The 20,495-nt window shown below is 41.0% G+C and overlaps 1 protein-coding gene across 1 annotated transcript in view; it reads right to left on the reverse strand.

The window, feature by feature from the left end:
- CDHR3 (cadherin related family member 3) overlaps positions 1 to 19,106 on the reverse strand; it is a 72,525-nt gene extending 53,419 nt beyond the window's left edge. The window contains exons 1-2 of the mRNA XM_037166377.2: positions 19,061 to 19,106; positions 9,315 to 9,517 (exon numbers count right to left, since the gene is read on the reverse strand). Of these exons, the coding sequence (XP_037022272.2) occupies positions 9,315 to 9,517; positions 19,061 to 19,106 (249 nt within the window). The remainder of the gene's footprint in view (positions 1 to 9,314; positions 9,518 to 19,060) is intronic.
- Between the last annotated feature and the right edge of the window lie 1,389 nt (positions 19,107 to 20,495).

A 20,495-nucleotide genomic window follows, 5' to 3' on the forward strand; every position in this document is an offset into this window, starting at 1 on the left:
AAAACCCTACTATGATTGTATTACCATCAGTCTCTCTCTTTACATTTATTGAGATTTACTTTAAACATTTAAGTGCTCTTATAGGGTACATAAACGTTTACAGGTGTTGAGTCCTCTTGCTGGATTGTTCCCTTTATCATTATGCAGTGTCCTTCTTTGTCTCTTACTATAGCCTTTGTTTAAAAGTCTATTCTTTCAGATATAAGTATTGCTACCCTGGCTTTTTTAAAAAATCCATTTGCACGAAATACCTTTCTCTACCCCTTTACTTTTAGTCTGTGCATGTCTTTTGTTCTGTAGTGGGTCTCTTTTAGACAACATATATATAGATCTTGGTTTCTTATCCACTCAGCTACTCTGTTTTTTTAAGTGATTTTTAGAGAGATGGGGAAGGCAGAGAGAGGGACGGGAGAGAAAGAAAGAAAGAAAGAAAGAAAGAAAGAAAGAAAGAAAGAAAGAAAGAAAGAAAGAAAGAAAGAAAGAAAGAAAGAAAGGAAGGAAGGAAGAAAGAAAGAAAGAAAGAAAGAAAGAAAGAAAGAAAGAAAGAAAGAAAGAAAGAAAGAAAGAAAGAAAGAAAGAAAGAAAGAAAGACATCAATTTGTTGTTCCACTTTTGTTTATCCATGCATTGGTTGATTCTTGTACATCTTTGACCAGGAATCAAACACACCACCTTGATGTATTGAGAAAGTGCTCTAACCAGATGAGCTATTCAGCTAGGGCCTACCCTATTATTTGATTACATTTACATTTTTAATATTTTATTTATTTATTTTTTAGAGAGAGAGGAAGGGAAGAAGAAAGAATGGGAGAGAAACATCAATGTTTGGTTGCCTCTCATGTATCCCCTACTGGGGACCTGGCCTGCAACCCAGACATGTGCCCTGACTGGGAATCAAACTGGTGACCCTTTGCTTCACAGGCCCATGCTCAATCCACTGAGCTACACCAGTCAGGTAAGCCATTTACATTTAAAGTGATTATTGATAGGTGTGTATTTACTGCCGTTTTATAATTTTAACTATGTTCTTCCGGTTTTTCTCCTTCTTCTTCTTCTCCTCCTCCTCCTTCTTACAGGCTCTTTAATGTTTCTTATAATGCTGGTGTGATGGTAACAATTTTTTTTAGCTTTTTCTTATCTGAAAGGCTATAGGGAACCTATCCATGTGGAATGGCAAATGTAGCCCAGCCCTATCAGAAAGCCAATGAGTGCAAGTTGGCACACAGGAAACCAAACCCACTGGTCAGCTTTCTCATGGGAAACCAGGCCTGCATTATACCTAGGCTGTCTTGAGGCTTGCTCTTGCTAAAACTCCCTCATCCTGAGTTGAAGCAGAAACACTTACTGCATATCTTTAAAGTAACTTTCTAAAGTCTGTGTTAAGTCTCCCAAGAACAGAGTGTAACCAGACCAATCATTCTTATCATTCCCTTGCATTTGCAACATTTTTAACTTGTTAATCTGTAAGAAGTAACCAATAACATCCTTTCCTTTGTTGTCTTTAAAAAGTAATCACCTGAAGCAAATGTGGGCATAATGAATGAAAACCTTCTGTGATGTATGCTATTAGAAAACCAATAAAAGCCTGTCAAGGCAAGGGTCAAGATGCTCTCTTGAGAGAGTGGCCAAGGTGCTCTCCCCTTGAGAGAGTGGCTGAGCCGTTCCTTTTTCTCCACAGGACTTTGGTAGTCCTTGTGAATTTGTTTCATCTCATCCACTACACTGCGGACACTGCTGGCCAGACTCTGCATCAAAAAGCTCTTTATTTCTCCTTCAATTTTAAATGTTAACCTTGCTGAAAAAATAGTCTTTGTTATAGGTCCTTCTTTTCATAAATTTAAATATTTCATGCCAATCTCTTCTGGCCTGAAATACTTCTATTGAGAAACCAGCTGACAATCTTTGGGAGCTCCCCTCCCAAAGGGGAGGTAGGTAACTGCCTTTTGCTATTTTTAAGATCCCCTGTTTGTCTTTAACCTTTGGCATTCTAATTATTACGCGTCTTGGTGTGGGCCTTTTGGGGTTCCTCTTGTTGCTACACTCTGCAGTTTCCAGACTTGTGTGTCTTTTTCCTTTACCAGGTTAGGGATGTTTCAGTCATATTTTATCAGACAGGTTCCCAATCCCTTGTTTTCTCTCTCCTCCTTCTGGTAACCCTATGATGCAAATGTTGTTAAACTTCATGTTGTCCCAAAGTTCCTTTAAACTACCCTCACTTTTTAAAATTTTTTCTCTGATTGGGTGGGGTTTTTTTTACCTTGTCTTCCAAATTGCTAATTTGATCCTCTGCTTTATCTGACCTACTGTTTATTTCTTTAAATGTATTCTTCATTTCATATATTGTATTCTTCATTTATGACTTTTTAATAGTTTTCATGTTTGTTTTAATGCTGTTGAGCATCCTTATTACCGTTACTGATAAATGACTTGCCATTTTATTTAACTCTTTTTTAGAAGCTTTCTCCTATTTGTTTATTTGGGGCTTGCTAGTTTTGTCTCCCCATTTTGGCTGACTCTTTGTGTTTGTTTCTATGTATTAGATAGATCTGGTATGACTTTTAGTCTTCATAGGGTGGACTTATGTAGTAGGTGTCCTATGGAGTCCAGTGGTGCAGTCTCTTGATCACATAAGCTGGGTGCTGCAGTAATGTCCCTAGTTTGGGTTATGTGGGCCTTCCTGTTATAATGTAACCTTGACTTCTATTGGCTTTATGTGCATGGGATAGACCCTCAGATTGACTGATTATGAGGATCAACCACCACCATAGTGTGCAAACTGTTATGCAGGTACTTGACCACACGAAACAGAATTTGCCTCAGCAGGGTTTGGTGCCTGCTGAGATCTCCCTCAGTATATGTTGCTTGTAAAGTTTATTAGATTCTGCTCTGGTGTTGCCTGAAACTGGCCACTGGGTGTGTTGGTTCTGAGTCTCTTGGGAATGTCTACTGCTGGCCAATATCTGTTTCTTCCTGTGACTGGCGGTGGGCAACTTGTTTGAAGCACTCTTAATGTAACTTTTGTAAATCCTTGGTCATAAGACTTCTCTTCAGCTAGTCTTCAGTTGGTTATCCCTGATGATTGTTCTATAATTTATCTGCAATTCCAGTTTGGTCCTGGGAGGTTGAGACTGTAGCTTTCACCTATTCTGCCACCATCTTGGAGTCTATGGGTTCTTTTCTTAATTTCTCCTTCTTTTTTATTTTAAAGATCTTATTTATTTATTTTTAGAGAAAGGGATGGGAGGGAGAGAAACATCAATGCGTGCTTGCCTCTCACACACCTCTTACTAGAGACCTGGCCTGCAACCCAGGCATGTACCCTTACTGGGAAGAGAACTGGTGATCCTTTGGTTCACAGGCCAGCACTCTGTCCACTGAGCCACAGCAGCCAGGGCTAATTTCCCTTTCTGATAGTTTATTATTGTTGTATAAAAGTGCAATCTATTTCTGAATATTAATTTTGTATCTTCTACATTACTGAATTTCATTCATCAGTTCTAATAGTATTTTTGTGGCATACTTAGGGTTCTGTATTTATAGTGTCATATCACCTACAAATAATGAGTTTTACTTACTTCTCCCTTTTTAATTTGAACATATTTTATTTCTTTCTCTTGTCTGATTGCTGTGGCTAGGACTTCCAATACTATATTGAATAAAAAGGGTGAAAGTGGACACCTTTTTGTTGTTTCTGATATTAAGAAAAAGGCTTTTAGCTTTTCATTGGTGAATATGTTTTTAGCTATGAATTTGTCATATATGACCTTCATTATTTTGATGTATGTTCCCTCTATTTCCATTTTGCTGAGAATCTTTATCGGAAATGGGTGCTACATTTTGACAAATGCTTTTTCTGCATCTTTTGATATGAACACATGATTTTATTATCTATTTTGTTTATATGGTTTATCGCATTAATTGATGTACAGATATTGCTTGCATCCCAGGAATAAACACCACTTGATCATGGTGTGTGATCTTTTTAATGTATTGCTGAATTCAGTTTGCTAATAATTTCATTGAGAGTTTTAGTATCAATGTTTATCAGCGATATTGGTTTATAATTTTTTTCTTTGCACTGATTTTATCTGATTTTGAAATTAGGATAATGCTGGCCTTGTAAAATCAGCTTGGGCATTTAACTTCCTCTTAACTATTTTGAAATATTTCAGAAGGATACGTGTTAGTTCTTCTTTGAATGTGTGGTAGAATTCACCTGTAAAGCCACCAGTCCAGGACTTTCTTTTTTGGGGTGGGGGGGGTGCTTTCCAGAGCACTTTGTTTAAAAAAATATGTTTTATTGATTACGCTATTACTGTCGTCCCATTCTTTTTCTCCTCTTTATCCTCTTCCTCCTTGCACTATCTTTCCTCCAACATCCTCCACCCTAGTTCATGTCCATGGGTCATTACATAAGTTCCTTGGCTTCTCCATTATCTATATTATTCTTAACCTCCCCTACCTATTTTGTACCTACCAATTTTGCTTCTTATTCCCTGTATCTTTTCCCCCATTCTCTCTCCTTTTCCTCTCCACTGATAATCCTTCATGTGATCTCCATTTCTGTGATTTTGTTCTTGTTCTAGTTGTTTGATTAGTTTGTTTTTGTTCTTGCAACCATACTCAACCAATTCTGTGAGCATCCTGATGACCAGAGTTTTGAACTGTGTATCTGATAGGTTGGCTATCTCTTGGTCACTTAGTTGTATTTTTTCCTGAGTTTTGATCTGTTCTTTCATTTGGGCCATTTTTTCTGTCTTGGTGTGCCTGTTATGTAGCAAGGGGTGGAGCCTTAAGTATTCACCAGGGTGGGGCAACCCACCTTGCTACATTGTGGCACTGTATGGGAAGGAGGGGTCTGAGGAGGAACAATACCTCCTATTTAGCTCTCTGCCAGCTTTCAGTCACTTTCTCAGTACCCACAAGTAAATTGGACCCTTCTGGTGTTGATTCCTGGGTGGGTGGTGTTGGGTACGTTTTAGGATTCTGTGGGTCTCTCCAACAAACAATCCTGTGAGGCTGGAAGTTTTTCCCACTACCTCAACCCCCACAGGTATTTTCATCCAGAGGTTTTGAGGCTTATTTCTCCACACTGAAACCCTGGGTTGTATTGTCTGTCTTGCTTCCCAGTTTTTCTTCCTGATTTATCCAAATGCAAATGTGGGACTGCCTGATCCACCAGCCACCTGGTCTCTGAGCTGCTCACCACCTTGCCACAAGTTCTCTCTGCCCCAGATGCCTGTCTCTGCCCCTTTATCAGTCTGGATGAATTTTTTTTTAATATATTTTATTGAGTATGCCATTACAGTTGTTCTACTCCCCTCTTCATTCCCCTCCACCCTGCACACCCCTCCCCCACCATTCCCCCCTTTATTTATGTCCACGTGTCTCAAGTTCTTTAGATTCTATATTTCCCATACTATTCTTGCCCTCCCCCCTCTCTATTGTCTACCTACCATCTATGCTACTTATTTTCTGTACCTTCTCCCCCCTTCTCCTTCTCCCACTCCCCTATTGCTAACCCTCCCTGTGATCTTCATTTCTATGGTTCTGCTCCTGATCTAGCTGTCCTCTTAGTTTGCTTTTGTCTTAGGTGTGGTTGTTAATAACTGTGAGTTTGCTGTCCTTTCACTGTTCATGTTTTTTTAACTCCTTTTTCTTAGATAAGTCCCTTTAACATTTCATATAATAAGGGCTTGGTGATGATGAACTCCTTGAATTTGATCTTATCTGAGAAGCACTTTATCTGTCCTTCCATTCTAAATGAAAGCTTTGCTGGGTACAGCAATCTTGGTTCTAGGTCTTTGGATTTCATGACTTGGAATACTTCTTTGCAGCCCCTTCTTGCCTGTAAGGTCTCTTTTGAGAAATCCACTGACAGTCTGATGGGGACTCCTTTGTAGGTGACTGTCCCCTTATCTCTTGCTGCTTCTAGGATTCTCTCCTTCATTTGAATCTTGGCTAATATAATGATGATGTGCCTTGGTGTGTTCCTTCTTGGGTCCAACTTCTTTGGGACTCTCTGAGCTTCCTGAATTTCCTGGAAGTCCATTTCCTTTGACAGATTGGGGAATTTCTCCTTTATTATTTGTTGAAATAAGTGTTCCACTTGTGGCTGTTCCTCTTCCCCTTCTGGTACCCCTATAATTTGGATGTTGGAGCATTTAAAGATGACCTGGAGGTTCCTGAGCCTCTCCTCTTTTTTTTTTTTATGAATTCTTGTTTTTTCATCCTTTTCTGTTTGTTCATTTTTTTCTTCCTTCTGGTCCACTCCCTTGATTTGAGTCCCAATTTCCTTTCCATCACTATTGGTTTCCTGTGCATTTCCCTTCATTTCAATTAGTTTAGCCTTCATATGTTCCTCTAATTTGTGACTAAAATCAACCAGTTCTGTGAGCATCCTGATCACCAGTGTTTTGAACTGTGCATCTGATAGGTTGGCTATTTCTTCGTCACTTAGGGTTATCAGCTCTGGGGCTTTGAGTTCTTCTTGAGCCACGTTTTGATCTGTTCATGCCTATTATGTATGAGGGGCAGAGCCTTAGGAATTCACCAGTGTGGGGCCACCCAGGTCGCTGGGTTGTGATGCTGTATGTGGGGGCGGGGTCAGAGAGAGGCAATAGCAGTCCCCTCTGCTGCTTCCCACTGGTGGGGCCTGTGAGGTCTATCTCATTGCTTGCTCCTTTGCTGGTTTATCTGCACGCGAATGTGTGACCGAGGTCAGCCTGTTCCCTTGCAGCCTCACTGGGTCCACCCGTTGCTACCCCACACCTTGGATCTGCCAACCGCCACCTGGGCCTGGGTCAGTCCAGGTGATCTTTCCTTCCCAGCCCCACTCCACTGCTGGCTCCGCCCCTCTTACCGGTCTGGCTGAACAACTGTTCATTGTTGTCAGACTTCCGTATAGTTCAATTTTCTGTGTTTTGGCTGCGTTTTTGTTACTAAAACTTTGTTGTCTTTAAACTTGATTGTACAAGGAGGTACAGTGTTTTCACCTATGCCTCCATCTTGGTGGAAGTCCTCAAATGTTTTTTATTTAACTCCTGGGTTGTCAGACTTCCACACAGTTTAATTTTCTGTCAGCTCTGGTTGTTTTTTGTTTTTAAATTTGTTGTCCTTCTTTTGGTTGTGCAAAGAAGCAAAGTGTATCTACCTATGCCTCCATCTTGGCTGCAAGTTCTAAGTTAATTTTTTTTTTAAGATTTACTTGTTTGTTTTTAGAGAAGGAAGAAGGAAGGGAGCAAAAGAGGAAGAGAAACATCAGTGAGAGGGAAACATCCATCAGTTGCCTCTCATATGCCCCACTAAACAGGGACTAAACCCACAACCCAGGCATGTACCCCAACAGGGAATTGAACCAACAACCCTTTTAATTTGTGGGACAACCCCCCAACCAAATGAGCCACCCAGTCAGGGTAAAATCTCTGCAAATTTGAAGCAGCATTGTTGTCATACTCAATAAAGGGAGTAAACTATAGAGTCTGAGAATGAGAGCTCTCAAGTGGAAACAACCCAAATGCCCGTCAACTGACAAACAGATAGATAAGGGTGGTATATCCATACAATGGAATATCATTCAGTCATGAGAAGGAGTGAAGTTCTGTTCCGTGCTGTGCAATTGGTGACTCTTGAAAATTTATGCTCATGGGAAAGAAGTCAGTCCTTATTGACCACATGCAATAGGATTTCATTCACATGAAGTGTTCCAATAGGTGAATCCATTAAAGGAGAAATTGGATCAGTGGTTGTCAGGGACTGAGGGGAACAGGAGCAGGGGAGTGACTGCTAATGAATTCAGAGTTTCATTTTGGAGTGGAATAAATATTCTAAAGTTAGATTGTAATGATGGTCTGTGAGCGTAGTAAAAACCACTGAATTGTACATTTTAAATGGATGCATTGTATGCTATGTGAATTATACCTCCATAAAGCCAGTTTAAAAAATGGTAAGAGCTATCAAGTCATACTGCCTCTGTTTCAATTTCACTTCAACTATCTAATAGCTTGTACAATCCAGGGCAAGTTATTTAACCTGTTATTTTGTTTCATTTTTTCCATCTATAAAAGGGGGGTGGTAATACAAATAATATCATACAATGATACCAATAAAATAATATAAATAAAAATCAAAAGTAAACACATATAAAGCCTATTTAAGAGTGTGTAACACATATTATGTGCTCTCTAAGGGCAAACAATTAATAAGGCTTACAGGAACAAATGAGCAAGAGCTGTTAAAGAAGAGCCAAATGTCAAAGGAAAAAGTAGATGGAGCAGGTAAGTCACAGAACCAGGATCTGGGTCCTGGGGATGTGCACTAGATGCTGATGTGAAGACTCTCTTAATGTATGCTCCTTATATACCTAAGGGCCCATGCTGGGAGTGCTGAGAATACCAGATGCCTGCACTCTGACCCTCAAGCCATTGGTTCCACAATGACTCTAATGATCAACTGATTTAAGAGCACCTAGTATACACCTCAGGGAGACGATCATGCCTAAACCAAGCAGGTTGAACATTCTGAGTCCCACCAGAACCCCAAGACGATGGCAGGTGGGACAAGGGGCAGGGCTAATTACAACTGTGAGAGGTTCCTATGCCAGCTGAGGAAAGGGTAGGTGTGGGAGATACCTAAGTATAAGTATGTCTAGACTCCTGGACCCTAAAGACATCCTTGAAGGCCTTCAAGGTTACCAGGGGAAAACATGCAGTGAACAGATTTGTGCCACCTCAGGAGGAGTGACAATTTTGGAAAGTCTCAGATGACAAACTAGAAAATAGAGCAGTGGTACCATGGCCCTTCAACATGAATGACTGGGTCTGCCTTATCCAAGGAGAAACATTCGCACAGCAGGCTGAACATTTAGGCTTGTGTTTTTACTAAGGACATGTTCTTCCATTATTAAATGTCTCCTCATAGATTTCCTTCTGAAAAATCACAGGATTATAGGAAGTCAGACCCAACACACACAAGTTCATCAGAGTCCAGCTCTTAAGATCAATACTCAAACTATTCCACCCAAAGAATTGTTACTGTCAACAAATCTTACACCCGATATGTGAGTATGGTTGGCAATAAGAAACACGCCATTTATTTGTAACAACTTGGGCATAATGTTCAGTTGGACTGAATTATATGAAGAAAAAAGCACAGAAGGCCCTAGTATGCCCTGAACAGAACTTCTGGATCTTACAATAAGGGAGATTAAACAGGGAAAGAGGAGGAAATACTCACTGATCTAGAATCCCATAGGCTTCTCAACTTCAAGTCCCCTCTTTGCAGACAACTCCCATTGGGAGTAATATGGTACTTACCTCAAAGTCGGTGCCTGACAGCCAATTGACCCTGAAGACTTCAGTGAGGGGACTGGAGTTGATTATCATGGGAAACCCTGGGACCACAGGTGACAGTGATGCTGATAATTGCACAGAAAACCTGTGCACTGAAGTCTCAGGTGGAGAATTCTCTGTCACGTTACTTGTAGCAGGTAAGTGAATTAGGTATAGCGCCTCTCCCCCTATAAATTTAAAAAAGATCAAAATTAGATGGACACAAAGCCTTCCACTAACAGGGATTTAACAGCTTTTTCTCTGCTTCAACATGCAGCTCAGAGTGGCATGGAACCTGCTCATTCCCCAAGAACAAATACTCTTGCCAAAGCCTAGAAATGGAAATGTGAGGTCTTCTTGGAGCCAAGAAAACAATCACCACCAAATGACCATGAAATCTGCTTTTGTCATTCTGCAAATAAAGCTGCTGCTTTCTCCTGTCTCCCTGTTTCCTGTCTCTTTCCCCCCAATCTTTGTGAAAAGCCAGGGGAACAGGAATAGCACCTTAGCAGACAGATACCCATTTGAAGTATCTAGTCTAGCCATGACATTCTCTAACAAGGGCCTAGTAGATTATAAGAGCTTATTTTCCTCCTCTGTGCCAGTGTTTCATTCATGAGGTCATCTGAGAATTGAGTGTGCATGACTGAAAAACTCCAAAATCATGGTAGATCTCCCCACATTCACAAGTCATCTCAGGTACAATTAGTTGTTATTATTGAATGCTCTAGGTGTCATGCAGAGAGTCAACCAGTACTTCTTGTTTGATAGGTTATCTCCTGTTTCACAGAGAATGAAATGAGGTATTTAGAGAAGGCATGTGAATTGCCTTGGACAACACTACAGATGGGGATTTTTACAATGTAAGAGAAAGTATGTTTCTTCCAGGAGCAACTCGGGACATTCTGAGGGTTCCTTGACACTTTGTGAAACTTTGCCAAAATGGAGGGGAGCAACATGTCCTTCATGCTTCCATATGATGGGTACTGTAGGGGTGGAATAGTGCCCCTAAAAATTCATGTTCATTCAGAACATTAGAATGTGCCTTACTTGGAAATAGAGTATTTGTAGATGTATTAATAATCAGTTAAGAGGAAGTCATAACTGGATTAAGGTGGACCCTAAATCCTGCAACTGGTGTCCTTATGAGGACAGGACACAGAGACACACAGGAGGAAAAATGCCATGTTAGGACGGAGGCAAAAAGTGAAATGACGCAGCTACAAGCCAAGAAATGGCAGGCAACTACCAAAAGCTGGGAGGTGGGCATGGAACAGATTCTTCCTTGAAGGGTGTAGAAGGAACCAACCCTGCCAACACCTTTATTTCAGACTTCTGATCCCCTAAACAGTGAGATAATAAATGTCTGTTGTTTTAAGCCTTCCAGGCTGTAGTAATTTATTATAGCAACACTGGGCAAATAATAAAATTGTCATTTTATCCAATGTTCCAAATAGATGCATAATATAAAAACTTTTCTCCCATTTACTCCTCAAAACAATCCTCTCAGATAGGTAATAATGTTGTCATTTTACAGATGAGGAAATGAGCTAAAGGACACACAATGAATACAGTAGTCCCCCTTATCCACAGCGATACTGTCCAAGACCCACAGTGGATACCTGAAACCACAGATGGTCCAAACCCTATACATACTATGTATTTTCCTATACATACATACCTATGATAAAGCTTAATTTATTAATTAAGCACAGCAAGGTACTACCAACAATAACTAATAATAAAATAGAAAAATTATAATAATATACTGTAATAAAAGTTATGCAAGTGTGTTTTCTCTCTCAACATATCTTACTACACTGGGCTTACATTGTCACTTAAAGGAATCACTTTATTGGCTTCTCTTTCATGTATCCGAATTGCCAGCATTACTGCTCCTGTGCTGTGGGGCTGTTATGAGGCAAAACAAGGGTTACTTGAACACAAGCACTACAATATTAGCCCAAGAGATGGCTCATAGGCGACTAATGGGGCGGGGGGAGGGCCACAGTTTGGAGATGCTGGACAAAGGGATGACCGGAGTGGGGCTGAGCAGGACAATGTCAGATAACATGAAATTTCATCATGCTACTCAGAATGGCATGCAATTTAAAACTTATGAATTGTTTATTTCTGGAATTTTCTATTTAATATTTTCAGACCACAGTTGACCACAGATAAATGAAACTATGGAAAGTAAAACCGCAGGTGAGAGGGGGACTACTGTGGTGAGGAACAAAGCCAGCGTTTACACTGAGCTGCCACCTCTCAGTCAGGTCCCAATGTTGGCCACCATCAGATGCTACAGACAAACCACGTGGAACGAGAGAAGAGGTATAGGACGGCAGAAGCGTCTGTCCTACTGAAAGATGTAAAATGTCTAGAAACAAACAAGACATGGAAAAATGTTGGCTTTTTTGAGAAAATGTTTTTATTTCAAATTTGGAGATGCAAAGGAATGATGAAAATATAGGAAAAATTAAAATATAAAGACAATCATTGAGATAAATGCTCATAAATCTAAAATCATTTTACTTAAATTTGACGCTAAAATGCACTGTGCATAAGGTTTTCTGACTTGCCAAATTATACAGGTTTTTGGACAAGGACTCAGATAAACTGTAACAGCTGAGGTTTAAGCAGATGTGAATATGAATAGATTTTTAAAAATCTATAAAATGTGACTTTAGTATTATACCATTCCTGTGATTAAAAAAACAGGAGCAAAATAGTATACTTAGAGTATTTAGAGGCAAAACGTTTCCAAAAAATAGTTTTTCAAAATGAGTAAAATAATCAATTGCTTTGGTGCACTGGGTTTTTTAGGCATAATTCCCTCATGCCCTCTTTTCTCGCAAATGAAAGTCAGCAGAGCACCCTCTCGAGTTGTTCATGAGTGTGTTCAGCAGGAGAAGGAAAGTCATAAGTAAAATGAAAGGCTGGCAATTTGTCTCAGACAATTTCCCACCTTCTCTTGACTCCTCCCATTCACCGTAGGGACTTTTACCCCTCCAACCAAGAAGGAAGGAAGCCTCTGCTCAGATTTAACTCACTAAGTTTTTCTCAAGAATAGTCTGGTGAGTTATATCTTTTGCTAAAACAAGTAACTACTTGCATTTACTAAGAACCTACTCACCAGACGTTGTGCTAGCTACTTTACTGCCTGATCTTATCCACTCTAAACACAATGTAGGTGTTGCTGCCATTTCGCACCTCTGAGATTACACACTCAGTAAGTGGCAGTGGAGGGCCCTCCCACATCTGAACCTTGGAGATAACAGGCTGCACAGACTCACTGCAGTGGCCGTCACTCCATGCTTGTCAGGTTTCTGTACACATGTGATGCATCCTAGTTTTTTTCTATGACAAGGCAACAGTGTAGCAAGATGGTGCTGGGGCCTGCTATGAAACAGCCCCCAGATGTTAGATTTGGGTGATGCTATCTGTAAGAGGCTGTTTTTGGAACAACTTAAGGAATTGTGCTGGAATTTCACTGGATATAGGCTTGGGTATGAGAGTCTTGCTAAGCACCATACAAGCTTTCCACAGTCTCCTACTAAACAGGCAGATTGCTATAACCACCAACCTTGGTGTGTCTCCTCCGGAGAACTGGGGAGGCTAGATCAGCTACACCTCCCAAATATTTTCAGGTCACAGCTCCTAGTTTGCTTTGCTGGGAGTATAGTCATTGATCTGCCTGCGTTAATTATAACTTTGATAAGTCTAGGGTTTGAGAAACTAATTTTATAAAAGAACTAGCCTTTCAATCCAAGACATCTGATTCCAAGGACAGAATCCTTCCCAGCTCCATGCTTCTTTCATGTATCATCGTGGCTTTCCTGAATGCTCACTTTTCCCATGGCAGTGAGGGAGATGTTTCGGAGCAAGAAGTGAATCCATCCAGTGCCCCTCAAGCAGTTTGTGCTGGGAACTGCCTGTTCTATGGATGGATAATGCCAGGCTGTCCTTCAATATGCCCCTTCTGCTGGCGTTCTTGCTGGTGATGTTCCACTTTCATCTGGTGGCCTCTCTTCCCAGGGCAAGGTCATGTGTTGCAAGTGAGTTAGAAACTTTGTGGTAGACAAAAGTTTACCAATTATCAGTTTCTGGGGAAATTGAGAAAAAACATAGCTAAGCTGGGATCTCTCAACTTTTAGTTCAACACCCACTTCCTCCAGCTTACTTGTTATTTTAAAAAGTAGTAGTAGCAGCAGTAATAGCAATAATAATAACAATTAGTGGCTGGGGGCCACGTTTTAAGAACGGAGCATTAGTAAGATTTTAAAATTATAAAATGTTTAATCCATTCATTATGAAAATAAGTTTAAGGGATGTGTCCAAAGGCACCTAGCTAGTCAGTGGCACAGGAAAAGTTGGGCACTGGGGGCCCACCCTCTCTAAGACACTAAGCACTTTCCTTCTGAGGCTGGTCACTCAAACTTCCTTTGGTGGTCTGAGTGCTGGAGAACCAGAAAGAGGCTTTAATGGGATTTGACTTACACATGCATCTTAATTAAGAATCAAATTTAAATTGCTTGAAGTGTGCACTTTAAAAAAGAAAAAGCACACTAAAGATTTATCATCAGTCACTGAGCCCACAGAAATATCTCGCTGAGGTTGAGATCTGGATGGATGGTGTCCTCACTTGTTTAAAAATGAGCAAAATCACTGTCCTGCCAGAAAAGGACCAGTAAGGCCTGCTCCTGGAACGTGTGTTGGAAGACTTAGGCCTCCACAGCCTCAGCTACTCCCCAGGGAGGAAGCTGTCCACTCTGGACCTTGGACACTAAAGGTGATAATGTGGTTCAGGGATGTGAGCTAATGCCACCGCTCCCTCCTGGATACAGCTGTTTTCACTTACACCTCTGCTTATAGTAAATACCTCTTCATTCTCTCTAACTAATCAAAAGGGTATGATAGAAATCAGAGGAGACTGTGGAGAGAGCCTTGCCTCTGCTTGACTGTGGGACCTTGAGCTAGTCTTTCACCTTCTCTGGGGCCTTCAGCAAACTCTGTCTCTCAGGACTATGGTGCCATACTAACAGTGGTTGTTAAGCAGAGTTCAATTGCTAAAGAAGACTCACAGGACCCAAGTGAGAATGCTTACAAGTCTATAGTTTATTACAGAAAAAGAAGGCAGTATAGCAATAACATTAAGGGGAGGACATGTATCAGAGCTGAAGGCTATCTTGTAGCATGAAGACTGGAGAGGCCAAATGCCAGCTCCTGTTGTCCTCCTCTCTCGAAAGGCAATGACAAAATGCAATTGCTCAGATAAGGAATCATCAACGTACCCACAAATACCTTGGAACTATGGACCCCAAAATAGAATCTGTGCTGGAAACATATATTTTTCTGGTCATGTAGGTGCTATCTTGTCATATAACCAGCCTCTATAGCAGATCCATTCCCAAACTCCCAGGACTCATGGCCACAAAGCAGCACTGTTAATCAGCATGCTTTGTGCCTTGATTAGTCCTGTATAGAAACTTTAGCAAAGCCACTGAGGCAAATTCCAGACCTATGGAATTCACTCTCATAGCAAAGGTACCGTATAAGAAAATGCATTTGCTTGATAAAGTATAAAACATTACAGAATGTTGTTGTTTCAGTATATGCAACATCTTCCTATGTTCTTAGTTTCTTGTTTATTATTTTTAATTTATTTTTTTATTATATATTTTTCATTACCATTTAGTCCCTATCTACTCCCCTTCCCTCCACCATCACCCCACTGTTATCCATGTCCATGAAAGTCTTTAATTTCTACAATAGATACCTCACTGGATGGGATGTTCTCCCATGCCCTTTCAGGGTCTGATCAATGCCGGGCAAGACTCACAGAAGGGATCCCTTAGTGTGACACAGAAGAAAAGATGGTGACTCTACTAGTAATTCTGTAAATTATACCCATTCATAATTAGCAAAAGGAAGATGTGCCAGTCTTAGAGTGTCTGGTGTTGGCCTGAAAAGGGCTGGTTTCTTGCACACCTCTTTCAGCTCCACAGAGGTAGAGAAGAAGGTGGATTCCAGTGACCAAATGCTTGAGCTAGAGGTGAAAGGAGGACAACCGGACTGCCATGGGGAAGGCAGAGGGAGACAGAAAGAGAGTAAAAATGGCCTTCTGCTCTTGTGCTGAGTTGGCTCTGAACAGGAAAGTGATATGACAGAAAAAGTAGAAACCTTTTGCAATGTTCTTTGGACCCCACTTATAGGATTAATCAGTGACAGAAATACTTTCTGGAAATGGACTGCACTTTCCTGCCTTTTCAAATGATGAAGGGGTTGTGCCTAGTCCTCATGGAATGTGAAACACTGAGCCTTGAGCCTTGAGCCTCTTTTTCATTTCCTAGTGCTGCCCAGCTGAGGGCTGGGCACAGATGGCAGGACTGAAAGGTCTTCCTGGAGAGACCTGAGATAGACTCGGGCCACTGGACAAAACTTAGGTCAGTGGAGCTGGTACCTTTTTAATGTTCATGTGGATATTCCAGCTACCAAAGATTCCTTCTTTTGTTAAACACTATGGCATGTTCAATTTCCATGAGAGTAATACAAGAGCTAGTTCCCTGGAGGCTTCCTCAAAATGTAGACAACTTCAGTGTACAGTGGATTTAAGTACACTGAGGGGCTTTGCTAAGTCTTCTATCTCCTAGGAATAACGTGTGGTCCTTTGGTACTGATGGAGCCAGAAATTTGTTCTGCCTCAACTCTTCCACCAGTCTAGTTGGGACTTCTGTCTAGTTTCTGTTCTTGCGGGGGGAGGGGCGCGGGGAGGGGTTTGTAAGCTGTTATTGGAATGGGGCACTATTGCAACTCAGAGAAGCTGTTTTATTTCCCTCATCTTAACAGGAGGTAGAAAAGAAAGAAGCTGATTTACGTGACAATGTTAAGCAGGAAGAAGATCTAAATTTCTGCCTTGGAGGGGTATCAGTAAATGTTAAAAGAAAAGACAAACCCAAAAATGGAAGATGATCAACAAAAACATTTATTAGATACCCTGTATGTATGTGGCACTTGGAGACCTTGGAACAACAAGAGATATGAAACTTGTTATTGCAGAACTAACATTCCAGTTGAGGAGACAGGACGGAAACATACCAGATGAATTATAGTATGATAACTCATGCTCCCTTTCATTGAGCACTTATTCTGTGTTACACACTGTACTAAACCTTTGGCATGAATTCCAAGTACAGGCATGAGGAGCTCCGAGGTGCAGTAGGAAGAGTGCCTACCAAGAGCTAGGGCAATCTGGGAAGGCTCCCTGGTGGGGCTTGAGTTGGCCCTTGAGGATGCATAGACCTAGTGAGAGGAAAGAGGATAGTGGAGTATATTACTTCATTTGAGATTATTATAGTAATACCCGCTTCTAATACCCTGAAGACAGATGCTGGAGTGACTATCCCCCTTTCCTAATCCTCTGCAACCCGAATGTTTGAGAGTGCTGGTAGAGGTTTGGTCAGGTTCTGAGACTCACAGAAAAAGGTGAGAGAGAAACAGTTCACATCACAGCAGCAGACCTTCCCCCCAAAAATAGACTTTAACCAGTAGGAACAGTGCATGGTCTTTTGGAGAGGAAGGGGTCTGAATATGGGTTTTTATCAGAAATTTCAAATATTCCTTGCAAATCTTACATACATACATACATATATACATACATACACACATACATAATGATCAGTTTCTTTCATACACCTGATGATAAAATTCTAAATGATAGTGTTCAGTATAAAACAGTGGGTTCTTTCCAACCTCACTCTTCCCTCAGTAACAATAAATGTCACCTCTTGACTCAAATGATTATGATCCTAAAAGCCTATGTTTCTGGGAAAATCTCAAATGTTTACTTCAAGTGATATTCTGAGCTGCTCAAGGCCCAGCTTCATATTTACAGTTCCTCCTGCCCTCTGCTGAGTCTAAAAGCCTAAGATTAAAAAATGTCCAATATTAGGAAATTCAGTTATTTATTTATCCTATTATCAGGTCAAAGGGGAAAGTCAACTGATCAATTCCATAGATTCTGAAAAAGCATTTGATTCAAAATGCCATTTTGACTTAGAAATAAATATCTTAAATAAAAATAAAAGCTATATTCTTAACATATAAAACATTTCTCACCAAAAGCTAGTGTCATGCTTAGTGGGGAATAAAGCAAGAATGCACATGCTTCTCATTGTTTAACAGCAACCTGAAAGTACAGAGCGAGGAATTAGACAAGAAAAAGAAATGAGATAGAAAAATAAGTGAGAACAAGTACAAATGTTTATTATTTTCAAACCTGGAAAGTGAATGAGAGTCAACTGAAAATCACTTACAAATAATAAGATAATTTATTAATAGACTTTCATACATTGCAATATCAGTTAAAAGATACAAGAAAAGAAAAATACCATTTACAATTTCAAAAAAAAGCAAAAGAAAGAATTAGAAATAAGCATAATCAGAATGTGCTACATCTCTATGAAGAAAATCTTAAAATACTCCTGAGGAAAACAAATGCAGACTTGAACAAGTATCTAGAACTCTGTTCTTACGTAGGAGGACTCAATGTCACACATAATAAGGGCTAACATTTACCAAGGATTCACTATGTACCAGACACTCCTCTGTTTCACTAAAGTAATTAATCAAGGATGTAAATTATAGCTAATCTGTAAATTTAATATGATTGAATTCCATGCATTATGCATATACTACCTATTCGAAAATAAGATTTAATTTAAAAAGTTCAATTTCAATAATTCAAGCTGACAACATTAAAAAGATCGTCCAAGATTCTTGAAGCTCTTTAATAAGGAAGAAGATGTGCAAGAAGAATTAGTCTGACTCTTTGGCTCTTCCACCAGAGGAGCCATTTTTTTCTTGGGTAGAGAAAATGCCCCTCTGTACTTCAGTTTTTCTATAGGATGATTCGCCAAGCTCAAGTTGCCCCCAAAAGTCTCCAGAGAAAAGCCAGAATCTCCACAAAGACTGACTTGACATACACACTGAAGGATTCAGAACAAGTCTTCCTAGCATGTGCCACTTTGACAATACAGACTATTTTGAGCTGAAGGCATTGAAGACCCAAAAAGATTCAGGAATAGCTTTTTAAAAAGAAAATCCTCCCCCTTAACTTTCTAAAATAATTTAGATAGAAGGCCTGGTCTAGGAAGAACACTATCACCAAAGATATCTACAAAGGATGTGAGCTAAGTGTGGTGGGCTAGGGGAGTTCAGCAGGGCCTGGAGATCAAAGTCCTTTCTGTGTTCCCTCAGTTGTGAGGCTCAGTTGCCTGACTGCCTGTGGGTTTTATATTCTTATGGGGCTCCCATACATACATAATTAAATTTGTTTTTCTACTGTTAATCTGTCTTATGTCAATTTAATAGACCAGCTGAAAGGACCTAGAAGAGTAAAGAAAAATATTTCCTCTCGTATAGCACTAAGCCCTGCTATGAAAATTATTTTCCCATCTTTGGATCTTGGAAGGACTTCCAGCTCAGGCCAGTTAACACCAGAGGAAAAGTTAAGCCTGTACAAACACGGCTTCATTATGTACCCCTGTTCTCTGGGTTACCCCTACCCCAGCCTCCCAGGGCTCCCTGTTGCTACATCATCTCATTCATCAGGACAGATAAACCCCCAGTTAATCTAGGCCTCCCAGAGGCAATTTCCTCTTTCAGAACTTTATCAAACATTGTCATGCAAACCCAGTCCCGCAAACAGGGTGGCAAAATCGAGTTCCTACCTGACATGGCACTCAGGAGAACCAGAAGAAGGACTGCTTCCTGCATAGTTCAACTCTGGGCACACTTCCAGCAAATTATCCAGGAGCTGAATCCCACCTTATACCCAAAGTGTATTCCAGATGCCACTCATCTTCTCCTCCTGGTTTTGTTGCTATGCAAGAAATCAAACAGAGGCTTGGTGGTAACTAAGGGAGACTCTAAACACCACAAGATTGTTTGTTCTTTGATTATCTGCTTCTGTGACTGCAGGGTATCCAAGAGGCCAGTGAAGCAACCCTGGTTGGCTCAGAATCCATCTTAAAATTCCAAACCTATTGTGTGAACAGAGAACCCCAAAGAGAAGTCAAAGAGCAAAGAAAAAGAGGAGACACTGAGGTGATAGCAAAAGCTGGACATGAGCAGTCATCTGTGATGATCTCAATCAACCAGGCATTTTGTCTTTCTCAGAAGCAGGGTTGGGGAAGCGGGAATTTTTCTGCTGACTGAATTGATGAGTTGAACTCAGAGTTGGGACTAGACACCTCCTCAAGGCAGCCTTGACTCCTCCATTACACTGCAGCTGCCACTCTATCCCTCTGTGGAGGAAGATTATTGGAGTAGTGAGCTTCTGCCCAGTGGGGAATGACGTGGCACATCCCTCAGGGCAGGTGCTGCCCTATCCAGTGCTTTCCTATCCTGTGCAGCCCTATGCCAGGCTCCAGCCCTGCTGAGTGAAATACAGCTAGGCTGAGTCCAGACTCCACTGGGAGAGGAGTGATGGCAGCAAAGAGAGAGGATGGCTGTGGAGCAACCTGCTCCCTTGATGCGATACAGTGAGAATAGCAGTGGATACAGTGGAAGGAAGTTAGATTCGGACACTCTCCTGCTTCTTTCACTCAAGAACTGCTCCCTGGGGGAGGGGAGCCCAGCAGCTCAGGCCAATGACTGGAGGAGGGTAGGGGGCATTAAGCCAGATCACCGCATCAGGGCATGAGCAGCCAGAGTCCCTACAGGAGCTCTGAAGACCACGTGTGCCCCAAAGTTAACCAGCATTTGGTCACTGCTGGCCAGTTAGTCAGGACAAGCCAGGGATCAGGCACAGTCAATGGAGAGAGATAGCAATGCATGCCAGCTGAGAGCTACATTCATCACTTCTCTCCCTCTTCATCTATACACCCCAGGGCAAAGAGGGAAGAGGCCTCTTGCAGCCAGACCACACCACTTGCCCAGGGCCCAAAATCTCTGTCCCAGCTCCCCCTGCCACAGCAGCCTGAGAGCAGGGGGATGGCAGGAAATGAGATTTAAGTCAAGTTTCAGATAGAAACCTTAAAAACTGTGGTGGACCATGACTAATCAAAAGTAATGTGGAAGCAAGATATTAAGGAAGATTTAACAAAAGCGGGTTGAGAACATGACTGAAAAAAAGTTTCAGCACTGGCTGGTTGTGCTCAGTGG

The sequence above is a fragment of the Artibeus jamaicensis genome, unplaced genomic scaffold (genome assembly GCF_021234435.1).
Source record: "Artibeus jamaicensis isolate MK-2021 breed Jamaican fruit bat unplaced genomic scaffold, CSHL_Jam_final contig_834, whole genome shotgun sequence".
NCBI lineage: Eukaryota > Metazoa > Chordata > Mammalia > Chiroptera > Phyllostomidae > Artibeus > Artibeus jamaicensis.